Here is a 14323-nt window from a genome sequence, read left to right on the forward strand (position 1 = left end):
AACTGATTTTTACAAAATTATATTTTAAAATTAATTTTCTGCGAGAATAAGTGGATATAGAAATAATCATTCTGTTTTTTACAATCGATGAACAAATAGCGTCAATTATATCATCAGCTATAATAATTCTTTCGTACTTGAAAATATTTCATTATAATAATTTTCCTTTCCAGAACGAATGACATCAATAGGCAACACGATAGACAAAGAAATCTGCAAGTACATCGGATTGTGCAACATCCGAATAAATCATGTCGACCTTAGGAATATCCTGTTACGAGGATGGGTTTCGATTGGGTGGCCCGCCATCGGAATGCTCCCTCAGGAGCAAGGCGCAGATCGACGCACTGTTCGAAGATTCCAGGTAAATTTATCAAATTAATCGTTAATTTAGTTCTTCAGATACATGAACGTCCAGATTAATATTGATCTTGCGCTTCGCTTTCCATTAATGAATTCTCAATCACTTCAGATCGATCTGCAGCACATTGAGCGGTTGGTACGCCGGATTGTCGGTCGTCATCCCGACCAACCCCGACGACTCGAGCGCTGAAGAGCAGAAAAGGGTGAACAGCGCCGTCCAGGCACGCATCGAGGCGATGTTCGCCTCGGTGGAGGCTGAAAGTGGAACGCCCGGTGAATGCGCCGCCGCTATCCTGCCGGTAATGACACGAATAATTACGCACGTAGAGCACACTCGAGAGACGCACCACACGCTACTTTTATTCAAGTCTTCACCGTCTCGAAGACTTATGTTCGGAGGCCAGAAATCGTAATTACCATATAACGGACGAATACGCGCGCTTGCATTTTCACTTATGTTAATTCTATTGTGCATCTCGGCGATCTTTCTTTTTCTCTCTTTTTATTTCTTTCGTTTAAAAAAATCTCGCAAATCAGCGTGGCCGAACGGTCGTTCCGTTCCACTCTTGAGGGACATTGAGCACCGCAACGAAAGACTCACCTACTTCGCCAACGAACGTGACCCTTAAGTATTTAATCGGCTATTCAATGTCAAAATTAAAACAATCGCGGAAGAGAACGTCGAGACTTAACGAGCAATTAATGCAAGGAACATAAAATCGTTTCATGCAAAAAAATATTTTGTATCCGAGTGACCCATCTTTTCCTTCGAGCAGAAATATGATCTAACACATATTTATATCTTTTAACATACTCATAATTAAATTGAATAATTAAATTCGTTGTTCAATTAATTAATTCACATTTCTCATCTCGTCTCAGAAAAATCTAAGTAGTTTTATATTTGATTCAATTTATTTTTCATCAAAAATGGGATCCTGAAATCGGTGAAAAGTTTTGTGAAAAGCATTTTCCGCCTCGTAAAATCTCGCGTAAATCATCCTGATGCTCGTGGCGATTCCGTGTCAGAAATAAAATTGAGATCGACGTATAATTACTTGCGAGCTAGTTGTTGGTTAGAAAGGAAAGAATCGCGCGATCATCTTTTCAAGAACGAAGTATATTTGGAGGCAGATAAAAATCAAGAGAGAAAGCATATTATATATCCGAGATTTCTGTCTTTAACATCTAAGTTGAGATTATATCAAATCTTTTGATTAATCTTGACCTAAACATTAAGCTTTTTGTCATGATAATTAGTTCGTATACTGATAATGTCGCTTAAAATGAGATTATAATATACACTGCAATACATATTAAGATACTTTTAATAGAGAAAATGTGTTTTAATAATGTCTTGATAATTTTAATTATAAACAGAATAGCAAAAAAATTGAATGAAAAGAATCTTATAATTCTGAAATTGTAATAAAAATTTTGAAATAGATTCATATAATAAATTAAGCAGAATGTTATAACAGATATCAATCATTTAAATATCTATTTTTAATTAATATATTTTCCAAATAAATAATTTTATCTGCATTTCAATGCATATAAATTGATTACTTATAAATTACCGATGGTCTATTCTGTATTTGGTATGCATGTCGCGCATATATTGCACAATTGCAATCGCCATTATCACAGATGCATCCCAATTAGAGAAAAAACGTCGCGAAAAGTCCTTCGACTTTCCTCAGGACGTCTATTCGGAATTTTTAATCGTCACTTTCATTCCACTCACGATCCACGAAGCGTGACAGACTTCCACAAACTATTCGGAGCGCTGAAAAATTCTCCTTCAGTCGTTATGCCGGTACACGGATTCCTTTGCGCCGACACGATTCTGTTTTATGGGGTTTGGGCAGCGCTGCATTGTTTCGCCTCGCTTCGCGCACTTTGATCAGAACTCACAAAAGAAGCTGCCGATCAATTGATAGAGTTACGTCATTTCGCGAGAGAATTCTCTTATTGTTAGGCGTGGCAGTCAATCATAATGACCTGGCAATTTTTTATCTCTTACATCGAACATTGATTTTTATGGTTGTGAATTCGCATACCTCTTTCCATACATAACTCAGGGCATTAAATTTCAGATAATTATGATAAAGAACCGTTATTTATTTTTTATTTTTTTTCATTTCGAAGGCACAGAATTCCCACGTGATTCATTTCATTCGATACATCCCGTACGTATTAAAGTGGCAACGAATGAAACGGCCACACAGCAAAATTCCAGAAGACTAGTTTTAGAACTTTATCGCGTTCGATATGTGCAATAAAATTCCTATATAATGATCCCGTCTGTTTAGCTTTAATATTGCCCATCGTGAAAAACAGGTTTCCACGATTTCAGCACAACACACGTGAAAAGAACGCACTTTTATCAAACTCTATTTTTATATGCATACGTTAGTGTAGTGTTATAAAATCTTTGCGATAAATAAAATCTTATATGCTGCATGAAGCTTCATTATACAGACATTGTCATTCTCATTGATTGTTTCACACTACTGCTTAATACATTCTAGTCTGACAAACAAGTCTCATGTATATTTAATACTTAAAGTTATTTGCTTTCTCTCCCTTATTCTTTTTCTTTACTAAAATCTATTTTCTATGCTAATTAAAATATTTTGTACCTTTTTTTACATAGGTAAAATATATGGGAGCTGCTCCGGTCGGCGGACGCGTAGCGAGTGTTCGGGGTCTTCAAGAGCCTCTTCGTCAGCTATTGGAACGTATAGAAGGGTGTGTCAGGGCCGAGTTGGAAATCTCCAGGCGTGGACTGACATACCGTACGAGCGATATCTGTGAGAAGAATAATCCCTTTCGCAGGATAGCGGTATGGAGTGCCCTGAAGCTGAGGTGCAAGAGAATACCATCGGGTGACGTGCATCACGCCTTCTTACCTTTAGTCGGCGATCAGGATCAAAGATACACGCAGACACTGGAAAATAAACACGCTGATCTCTACAGGTTTCAACGACGTTATATATCTTGATATGATTAATTTGTGAAACAAAGTAAAATTTAACTTAGAGAACACGCTCTTACATCTGAAAATAAAATTAAAAATTCTACGAAAGAAATAAGAAATTAATAATCCTGTCACCTGTGTAATTTGAATTTTAATTTCAATTTTAGGACGATGCGCGGTTTAAAAAATGAAGCAGAATTATATCCGCCGATCTTCGCAGTGGTGATGCGACGACCTGGGGCTGCCAGACTCCTGGAATGTCACGGGTTCGCCTGCGAATCCGAGGAAGACGCTGTGGTAGCTGCGGCCACGTTGTATCGCGCTCTTCTTGCTGATTTGGATGCGAATCGCCGACGACCACGTCATGCGAACGGTGTCGGTTGCATTAGTCTGGCCTCTGTTGCTTCCAGCGTTCGAGAACCCAGCCTCAGCAGCAGGATGAGTTATTTGCTGCCTCCGCCACCAAGACCGACTGCGCCTCACCCTGTGAGACCACCCAGAACCAAGAAGAGTTCCATGAGTAGCTCCGTCACCGAGGACGAAGGAACAAAGTCTAGTTTACAGAAAATGCCGCGTAGAAAAAAGAAAAATTCCGACGTCAAGGCGGAAGACATCCTTGAGGCGCGTGGAAGAAGACGAGACGTCAAGATCGAAAAAACCAAATTTGGACAAAGCAATCGTGATGTTATATTGTCCAGAAATGAGGAATTACAAAATTCGAAGAATAAGGCGTTTTCTACGAAGGATAAAAATTCCTTGAGAATCGAGGTTGAATCTGAAAAAAATTACAACAGTAATAACACGAACGAAATCTACGAAAGACAATCGAATAAGTACGAGAAACTGTACAAACAGAACAATCCGAAAAAGGAGTCGGCCAGTTTGAAAGATATTTACGAAAAAAATTACGAATCGTACAATTTGAGTCGAGGGAACATTGATAATTGCGAACGACAATCGTATTCTTCCAGAACTGATAGCGTTTTAATGTATGAAAAAATCGATAAGATCGGAAGAAACGAGACAAACTCTACTTACGAGCAAACCGACAGGAAGAAGGAAAGTATTTACAGTTCGCGCATCGAAGACGCTGATAAGATCTACAGCCTCGGAAAGGAAGAGATTTACGTCAGCAAGGACAATAATAAGAACAATAAGATGAAAAGCTCTGAAGAAGACATCTTCTTTGCCAAAAACTTGAAGAACAGCGGGCATTATCAATCGCGTCAGGAACGTTCGGATGATACGATAAAACAACAGAGACGCTCACGAGATGCAGAGAGGATATATTCCGGCAAAAGGCTCAACAGAGTCGTTACTATGGACAAACCGTTGAAGAAGGAGCAATCGGATCCCGCTTATTCGTTAAGTATAGTCCCGGAGTATAGTCGTCCTCGAAGAAGAAGAAGCAGAGCAGGCAGCGAACCGCCTGTCAGTCATTCGGAGAACAAGATTCTGCAAGAAAACGTGTTGAAGAGATCGCAGAGTGACATAGATGTAGATCGAGGCGATCTAATGACGAGGGTCGAGTTACCCAGAAGAGGCAGCTTCTTGACTTCCGGAAGTACTCGGAGATCTAACAATATCAAAGGCGGCACTCCTTTAGGATTCACAGAACTGTTTGATGAATTTAGAAATCAGGAGGGCTTGACCAGCGTGGATGATATCTTGGCGGCTATTATAGGTAATGGAAGATGATATCTGTAAAATAACACAGTTTTTAGAGCAAGATCATCTTTGTGATTTTTTTCAGATCCGGAAGGTATGTCGTTCAACGATCTGAAGCCACTTTACAAAGAATTCTTACTTAAATTGGCGGCAACCTTAACGCAAGACGAACTGTATCAGAGATCTGCCAGCATCATGAGAAGACGTCGAAGACCGCAGAGACGAAGATCGAATCGTCGATCTTGTTTATTGGGCAAAGCCATCAAGAGATCGGTCTCGAGATTGAAAGGTGGCCCTACGGAATTTACTTCTGTCATATTTCCGGCGAGAAGATTGAACGATAGCTTCGGCAGTAGTTCGTCGTGCGATGTTAGAAACAACCATCGAAATCGAGTGCTGGCGAGTAGGCTCGGTAGGAGAAAATCCTCGTGGAAGGCGACGAAAACCGGCGCGTGTCACACTACCTCGGAAGACAGCGATACATGTACGTAAAAATATTGTAATTAAAAATTCAAATCTACAAATCTTGTCCAAGTCTATAAATAGTGTCAGCAGGATTTTCTTTTTCAGTGTCTTAAAAATATAAAACAAAATAAAATATATAAAAGCATAATAAAAATATCATAAAATGTTTAAAATAATCAACACAAATCATTCAAATGTGCACGATTGGACGTAATAATTATAAAATTACACAGGTAGACGACTAAGTCGCAGTATGGGTGCCGCCGCAAACAGAAGCAGCAGCGGCTATGTAAGCTGCAGCGAGTGTAGCTACGACTCCGAGTCGTGCACGTGCGTATCGGCGGACAAGTGTTATTGCTCGTTGTCTAGACGGATACCAGCAACGTCGGTGCCAGAGAACACGGTAATCTGCGCTTGCGACACTGACAGTTGTTCCGAGAGCAATAAATGTTATTGCGCGAGGAAGCCGATACAGCCAACCATACTGGAGCAACTTAGGCAGAAGGGTATCGTGCCCTCAGAGAGCACCCTTAGCAGAGGAGACAGTCCCGAGAGGATCAGAGGCTCGAGAATGACCGGTAGTCATAGCTCATCGCGCAACACTGATCTTCTTAAGGTATTTTGGAGAAATCTTAAATAAATTGTCGACCTTTTTCACTTCACAATTTTGCGATATTAAAATCTATTTCCACAAATCTCACTTCAGACTCGATCATCGCCGATTTGTGGTAGTTCGGATAATTTGGCCTTAGATTACGATCTCTTCAGCCCAGGAAGAAGATCCCAGCAATCGTCCGGCAGCGAGAAAGTTCTCGTCGTTAGCGCCAGAGATACTCAGGGCCGTTTGGTTTACGTCGGTGGCACGGAACGAGATAAAAAGTATTCCTCTCGCGGTAACGGGAGATCCGGAGCGCATCACGAAGCGCTTTCCATCAAGAAAAGCGCGGAAATCGCTGCCGTCTTTGGTGCAGGAGAAAATAATCGGAACTCGAGAAGAGCCAGTAATGCATCGAGTATAAGAAGTTCGATCAGTCTCGAAGCCGGATTGGGTTACTTACCTTGACAGAAGAATCCACAAATTATCTCTACGAAAAAGAATACTTAAAATAACTGATACTATAATATACATGTGTCTCGTAACAGCTTGCCATTCGTATCATATTTTGGAAAAAGATCAGTCATGAACATATCGTGATTCTATTAGTCGTGTCTCGATAAATATTATGAAATATGCAACTACTTACTCGCGTACCTGTTTCATCTTTAGTATAAGTTACAGGATATAGAAATTATTTGTGCTTTTATTTCAATTTCAAAGATTTACGGTTATTTGTATGCGATAAAAAGATTAAGTTATTGAATGTTTTTTGCTACGCTGGACCTGATAACTTATTATTAATAATAAAAAACGGGACAGTGCAATATCGTGACAAATACGATACAAAGAGTTGAATGTGTTATGAGAAATACCATATTTTTATAATTACATTTTCATTAGATAGCATTAAGTATCGTATGTATTGTTGTACGTGCAATATTTACAAAATATTATACATATTTATATCAATTTTTGCACTATGTATTGTTAATAAAATCTTTACTTATCTTATCAAACTTTTTTGTATATTCAGATGGCACATCTACTTCCTTCAAGTTATCTAAACCAATTTCTTCTTCGGTTCTATAACAAACAAACACATATTTTTGTTATGTAAAAGAAAGTAATAATTAAGCAGATATAAAGCCTTATTCAAACATTTACTTTATCAGGATATCCACAACATTTTCACATGCCAATAAACAACTCTTGTCTTTTTCCCATTTATGAAGTTCTCTAAGTATGATATATGTATTCTTTTCCCTCAATATTTCTCTCGCCACTTTCGTTGCGCAAAGTTGGTTTAATGTTTCTAAAAGCATAAGTCTGAAACGACATAATAATGTAATATTAATAAATTCTTGAGCATTGCATCTCGTGAAATGTATATGTGACCTATGATTTACCTTATATCTGGATCAGGTTCTCGAGTCTTTGTTTCAGGAAGATACTGCAGATTAATTGGCAATTTATCATTATCTTCATCGTCGAACTCTTCTGGACCAGCAAGTGGCAACAATAAATATGATAATAAATCCACTTCTGGACTCAGCAACCATATATGATTTTCTGTATCAAACGTACAATTTTTCAAAGTACCAATGACACCGCCTCGCCTAATTATACTATCAGAATATTCTGTAAATGCAAGAAGCCGTTGAATAACACAACGATCTCGATCCATCAAATATCTGTAAAATGAAACACATCAATCTAATGAACAACTAATTGAGATCTAAAACTGATGTCACTAAAATGTTACCTTCTTACATGCGATGATTGACTAAGATTGCTAAAAACAGGTCCAAGATAGTGCAATTTAGCACTTGTAGTATTATACTGCTTAGCGGTAAATGCAGCCACTATTGTGTCCCAGGTATAACCACTTTGTTCAATGAGTGCTATGATTCTATCCACTAAATATAGTGGTCTTGTCATATTGGAAAGTATCATACAACATGGATCTGCCAAGGTGCTGGATTTATCCATTATAATCCTGTAAAATATAATTTATGAAACTAAATATTATATATATTTATATATATAACATTAAGTTATATATATACACAAAAAACAACAATTATACAATTACATTTACCTTAAACAAACTTCTATTAAATTCAGACTATATTCTTGTTCCTTTATCGAATTACTTGACTCCGAAATAATCAGCATTGCATTGGTTCCTGATTCATCTCCGGTAATATTTACCAACGTCAGTATAGCATCTTTTCTAATAGGAATAGAAGAATCTTGCACGAGAATAACAAGCTGTTTCAATATTTCTGGTAGCTTCAACAGGAGTTCTCGACCATCGACAGTTGCTGTGACGCCTATATATTTGAGTGATTAGTGATTACCTTTTTATACAAACTAATAAAAATATTAAATAAAATATTATATAAAATATTATATAAAATACGATATATTTTATATAAAATATTTATGCAATTAAAACATACGAATATGTACCGAGTATATATTCCAATGCAATGACTTTCAAATCCAATCGTGCATCACGACACAAATATTGAGAAATTTCTTGCAGAGATTCCATCATTAGGGATCATGTATTTAATTTTACAACTGATAGATTTTGGTATTTTAACTTTTAAAAAAGGTTATGTTTATCTGCATGCATATGCACACTGTACACACGTCCATTAATAAATGTAGCATTGATAGAATTAGCATGAATGTACGAGTACGATGCGAGTACGAGTCCTCTATAGTATACATAAATAGTAGACAATTTATGAATGACTCTTACGCAGAAAGAAAACTGAGAGATGGTCATAACCTTTTAGGTGATTCCTGAAAGCGATACTCCCTCTATGGACATTGAAAACGTGGACATGAACTACAAAGCCAAAGTCCATGAATGTTCTCAGAGGGTAATATATAATGTGCACAATTTCTGGTTTCGTTCCGTACACGAAATGCCGGTAGCACCAGAGTATAACAAGACACTTATGTATATAAACTGATAGTAAATAAATTATTCAATCGCGAAAGATACTGTAATCTTCCAATGTAATGTTCAAAAATGAAATATTTAATACTTTTTTCCTCTTCTCAACCTATTCTTACCCATCTATTCCTCCATTTCTTTTATCTTTTCTTCATTCCTTCTTGCTCTTAGACCCTACCTTATTTTTAATTTATCAATCCCTAATTTCCTTGTTATTATGTACCTTGGTGTGCAAAAATCTAATTTAAATAGTCACACAATCCAGCATAATCTTTTCCAATTCTTTTTTCTCTTTCCTCACCCCATATCTCTATCCCGTATGCCATCACACTTTCTACTAAATAACTAAACAGCTTCCATCTCCTACTAAAATCCTTTTTACAAATTCTTTCTCCTAATCCTCAAATCTTGTTCGCTGCTAATCAACATTTCCTCACTAATTCTTTAATATGCTCTTTATATTTCCCGTTCCTATTGAAAGTAAATCCTAAATACTTGGAGTTCTGCACCTCCTCTATCATCTCTTTACCTCATTTTTCCATCTTTTCTTTTTTTTCTATTAAATACCAAAATCTTTGTTTTTTCCGCATTAAATTTTAAATCTCTATCTTTACAAAACCTCTTGAAAATAGCCATCATTTCAAATAACGTCTCTCTATATTTTGCTAACAAAACTATATCATAACGATTTATATAAATTTTAATCGTATTAGACAACGCGAAGCGCGCGCTTCGCGCGCGCCATTTATTCCCTTTCATTATATATTTCTCACTGTCACATAAGCTGTCAAAATTTGTAATAATCGCAAATGATAGCTGCTCACAACATGAATTGAGCACAATAAAAAAACCAATCGGCATCGCGGAAAAGAGATAACAATACTTCGAGACTTTCGAGAATCGACTTAACATGCCTTTTTTAGAATAGGTCAGTTGAACTTATTTTTCGTTGATCCTGGCTTTCTTTCTCGATCTCTAATCAGAAATCGAAGCAGGAGATAATTACTCCTTCTTTTGCCGGATAATTACCAGCAAAAAAGCGTGAAATATTTACGCTCATTTAATAACGATCGTTCGATTTCACGATCGCTCGTTAAATATTGAATATAACTTTATTTTAACTGAAATAAAGCCAAATTACTACAAATTATTATAAATTATATTTTATAATAAAAGATATAATTAATGTGTGTATATTTATCATATTACAAATTATTTAATTAATTAATCATTTGGCTTTATATTAAGTTAAAGTAAAGTTTAAAAACAATATCTACAAACAAATTCTACGATGGATGAGATATGAGCAATTAGAAAATAAGTGCGTATTATAAGAATAAATTAGCATCAAAAATTGATAAAATTAATAATTGTTAATGACTATCCTTTATAAATTAGACAAAATCATTACAAAAAAATCTTTTCTTGATCTTTTCTTTTTTTAATTAATATTTCAATATATTTTCGCAATAGATGTAAAGAATAAGTTCGAAAGAACTAATTAAAATTATTTAATTTAATTAATTTAATTTAATTATTTAATTTAATTTATTTTATTTAATCCATCCTAGCTCATCCATTTTGAGGCAACGGATTTATCTACAATATATAATCTACATCTACATCTACATCTGCAACGTCTACGAATCCGTTACCTTAAAGTTAAATAAAAGTTTTTTTCACTCACCGGCACTGATGCGCAACAGCGGAATTGTTGTTATCGAAGCTAGTTGTCTGTAACATACAAATATAAAATTCATTTATAATAATGCTCGTAAAATGTAATTAATGTTTAAAAAAATTTTTATCGCGCGGAATTTTATATCCGATGTGTAAAATAATAAGCAGATAAACACGTATGAAAAAATTTTATAAATTTTTGTAACTGTTTTATGAATAGAAAATTTTATATAACTTTTATAAAAATCTTTCACTTTAATTCATTTAAATAATAAGATCGAATTATTGTTCGTTTATAACAAGTTAACGATTTATAACAATTAATATATAAATAATAATATTCACCATCAGGTTGTTCCGCCGGTGCAGGATGCCTCTCCCAGGCCTCCTCCTCCTCTCATGTTGTTGACGCGCGATACTTTCAACGGCACTCCCGCACTCACGAGCGATATTTTTATATCGCTATTTTCATTATTTTATGCGCGATACTAAACGGCACTCCCGCACTCACGAGCGATATTTTTATATCGCTATTTTCGTTATTTTACGCGCGATACTAAACGGCACTTCCGCACTACTTCGGTATTCGGATTAAAAATTTGGTCGCGCGATGTATATATTTAATATATATATACTTTCAACGACACTCCCGGTTTCGGTACGAGCGAAAATCTCATTTCATTTACGAGACTTAACTTTGAGCCAACAGGTCGGGAGTGCAACGATACAACGAGCAAAGATTAGGCCCGAACCGGAAAGAAGACGAAACGATTGAGGAATAGAGGAAAATAAAGTTCACCAGCTCTTTTTCGCGCATAATTATCCTATCTCGTATCGAACCTGGACCCGCTAAGCATGATTTCAGGTGCTTCGCCCGGAACACGAAGTTTCCCGCAATGCAGGATATGGCTACACCTGGCTGATAGACGGCAAAAGAAGAGGATACCCACATTTTTTAAATGCTAACATTCAGCAATTTAAAAAATGGGGAGGCAACCCCTTTTACCGAGCGAAAATCATGCTTAGGGGAATCCACTCGACTCCTCGACAGGGTTAACACACGCAGTGCGTGTGGCTGTAGGGTAGACGAGCAAAGAGAAGGGACCCATTGACGACCATTCCGAGCAATCGATCGAGTTCTAACTAATTCGGGCCGAATCATTTGACGAAGTACGAAGCACGAAGCGCGAGTGTACGTTGCATAACAACGTGTGCAAACTCGAAACATCCCAGTTAGTTGGCATCGGAAGTAGAGACTCGTGACAATAAATGAAATTGGGATTTTATATGAAAAAGTCCAAAATTTCCGCGAAAACGCGACGACGCGAGAATACTACAACGCGAAAACGCGGTAACGAAACGCTTGCCGTCCGCGGCACGTTGACGGCACCGACGATGCGAAAGGGTACTTAGCTTCCCTTTCAAGCACCTTAAGATTTGTCATAAATAGAAAAATTTAAGATAAATCTCAAGACACTATCCAAGTACTAAGCCCTCCCACCGCGACAAGGTGTACCCCATGGGAGGGTTATATTATATATAATTTTATATATAATATAATATATACAATTGCAGCATTTATTTTGCAATATAGTATATAAATTTAAATTTGCATAACAAGACCGTAAAACAAAATCATTGGCACGGTATTGTTTATGTCGGATATTATGTTATTCATTGTTGAAATTCATTGTTGAAATTCATTATTAAAATATAATATAATTTGAAATGTAATACAACATAATTTAACAATTTTTTTTTTTTTTTTTTTTACGTGGGGAAAATGCTCCTTATGCACACCCCGACGGGACCGCTAAATAGGACCTATTTAGTGGTCCCGTCGGGGTAGTGTTGGGCTCTCCCCGCCGCCATTTTAACGGCAGGGACTACCAACTAAAAACCCCACGCGCCTTTCCTTAGTCTTCCAACGCGCAAGTCCCCAGAACCATGTGCATAAGGAGCATTATATGGAGTAGCCCTAACAAACTACTATCCTATTATATGTTCATAATATTCACTATATTCAATATTATATACATTCAATATATTTTCACAAATATCTAAAAAAAATAATTTTCTTAATATCTTCGATGTTAAACTTTAATAATATAAACTGTTTAGATAAATTTATATAAATAAAATTAATGAAATACAATTAATGAAATTATATATATCTCAAAATATATATAAATATATAAATTTTATAAAAATTATTATTTAAATTAAAATTTTAAATACATAAATACACAAACATCTATATATAAGAAAATAAACATATAAATTTTATATAAAAATTATTATTTAAATTAAAACTTTAAATACATAAATACACAAACATCTATATATAAGAAAATAAACATATAAATTTTATATAAAAATTATTATAATTTAAACTAAAACCTTAAATGTATATATAAGTATATAAATATATAAATTTTGTAAAAATTACTATTTAAATTAAAACCATAAATATATAAATAAATGAATATATAAATTTTCGAAAAGTTATTATTTAAAAATATTATTTAAATTAAAATTTTTTTTGAAATTTTAATAATAAATCTTTTTCTATAAATTCTATTCATTCTTTAATATCTATTCTTTAATATAATTCTTAATTCTATTTTAAATCTTTCAATTTCTATATTTAAAAATAACTTATAAATTTATAAAGATACGAAATTTATTATTCATATTACTAAAAAATAGCTTAATATATAAATTTGTATTTTAAATTTTTCATTTAAAATTTCGTATTACATAAGTACATAAAATTTCATAAAAAAATTCGTATTACTATACAAATTATAGAGTGTTAACAATTTAATTTTCATCCTTATATAAATAAAATACCTATAAAAAAACACTCAAAAAATATTGATCCCTTAAAAATTCTTAATATTAATAATATAATTATTGAAATATTTATTAATTTGTTTTCCCTAATATTATTTAAACCTACATTTCCTGATTCCTTAAAAGATACATAATATAAAATCAGCTAAATTAATCACATAATAGCACTAACAATCCTCTACTTTTTGAAAGGAAAATTGAAAGGAAAAAACCTAATGATGACCTAATAGCATGACATAATAGAAAGGAATACCTAATGATGACCTAATAGCATGACATAATAGAAAGGAATTTGAAAGGAAAAAAACCTAATGATCACCTAATAGCCTTAACAATCCTATTTCTCGATTAAGTGAAATTATTCGAGGAAAGCCTATCTCTAATCACGTATATTTTAATTACGTGCCCTAATTACATTCTCTAACCGCAAGCCCTAACCGCGTGAATAAATGTCCGACATTACGTACTATTGTACGTAAAGCTTTTCTTCAGGCCAGTTGAACTTACTTTTGTTGATCCTGGCCACTTTCTCGCTCGATCTCTAGTCAGAGATCGAAAAAGGAGATAAACACTCCTTCTTTTGCCGATTAATTACCGGCAAATGAGCGTAAATATTTCACGCTCATCGTAACGATCGCTCGATTTTACGATCGTTTCTTAAATCTTTGAATATAATTTTATTTTAACTCAAATAAAGCCAAATTACTACAAATTTCTATATACTATATGTTCTAATAAA

The 14323-nt window shown here is 34.8% G+C and overlaps 2 protein-coding genes and 1 long non-coding RNA gene across 3 annotated transcripts; 1 reads left to right on the forward strand and 2 right to left on the reverse strand.

Annotated features, from left to right (window-relative positions):
- Positions 1-201: 201 nt before the first annotated feature.
- Positions 202-6548, forward strand: LOC105247937. The gene is made up of 7 exons (XM_020026438.2): positions 202-364; positions 473-662; positions 3023-3345; positions 3514-5030; positions 5100-5498; positions 5713-6095; positions 6186-6548. Exons 1-7 carry the CDS (start codon positions 252-254, stop codon positions 6540-6542), a joined length of 3282 nt encoding a protein of 1093 aa, XP_019881997.2. The 5' UTR covers positions 202-251; the 3' UTR covers positions 6543-6548.
- On the reverse strand, positions 1949-3656 carry LOC112639270. Its single transcript, XR_003123405.1, has 3 exons — positions 3482-3656; positions 3009-3316; positions 1949-2288 (listed from the first exon to the last, which is right to left on the reverse strand). It is a non-coding gene; the product is annotated as an uncharacterized LOC112639270 (long non-coding RNA).
- Positions 6545-8808, reverse strand: LOC105247936 (protein HGH1 homolog). The gene is made up of 6 exons (XM_011252403.3): positions 8550-8808; positions 8176-8410; positions 7840-8073; positions 7484-7768; positions 7242-7403; positions 6545-7160 (listed from the first exon to the last, which is right to left on the reverse strand). The coding sequence occupies exons 1-6, from the start codon at positions 8635-8637 to the stop codon at positions 7055-7057; spliced, it is 1110 nt and encodes a 369-aa protein (XP_011250705.2). The 5' UTR covers positions 8638-8808; the 3' UTR covers positions 6545-7054.
- Between the last annotated feature and the right edge of the window lie 5515 nt (positions 8809-14323).

Source organism: Camponotus floridanus, unplaced genomic scaffold (genome assembly GCF_003227725.1).
Source record: "Camponotus floridanus strain SB8 unplaced genomic scaffold, Cflo_v7.5 scaffold54, whole genome shotgun sequence".
NCBI classification, from domain to species: domain Eukaryota; kingdom Metazoa; phylum Arthropoda; class Insecta; order Hymenoptera; family Formicidae; genus Camponotus; species Camponotus floridanus.

Excerpts from the sequence above, each read along its gene's own strand:
- LOC105247937 (XM_020026438.2), top strand. The coding sequence starts at position 252 with ATGTCGACCTTAGGAATATCCTGTTACGAGGATGGGTTTCGATTGGGT. Across the intron at positions 3,346-3,513 it reads AAACACGCTGATCTCTACAG|GACGATGCGCGGTTTAAAAA; the intron begins GTTTCAACGACG and ends TTTCAATTTTAG. Across the intron at positions 6,096-6,185 it reads GCAACACTGATCTTCTTAAG|ACTCGATCATCGCCGATTTG; the intron begins GTATTTTGGAGA and ends ATCTCACTTCAG.
- LOC105247936 (XM_011252403.3), bottom strand. The coding sequence starts at position 8,637 with ATGATGGAATCTCTGCAAGAAATTTCTCAATATTTGTGTCGTGATGCA. Across the intron at positions 8,074-8,175 it reads TTAATAGAAGTTTGTTTAAG|GATTATAATGGATAAATCCA; the intron begins GTAAATGTAATT and ends TATATTTTACAG. Across the intron at positions 7,769-7,839 it reads CAATCATCGCATGTAAGAAG|ATATTTGATGGATCGAGATC; the intron begins GTAACATTTTAG and ends TTCATTTTACAG.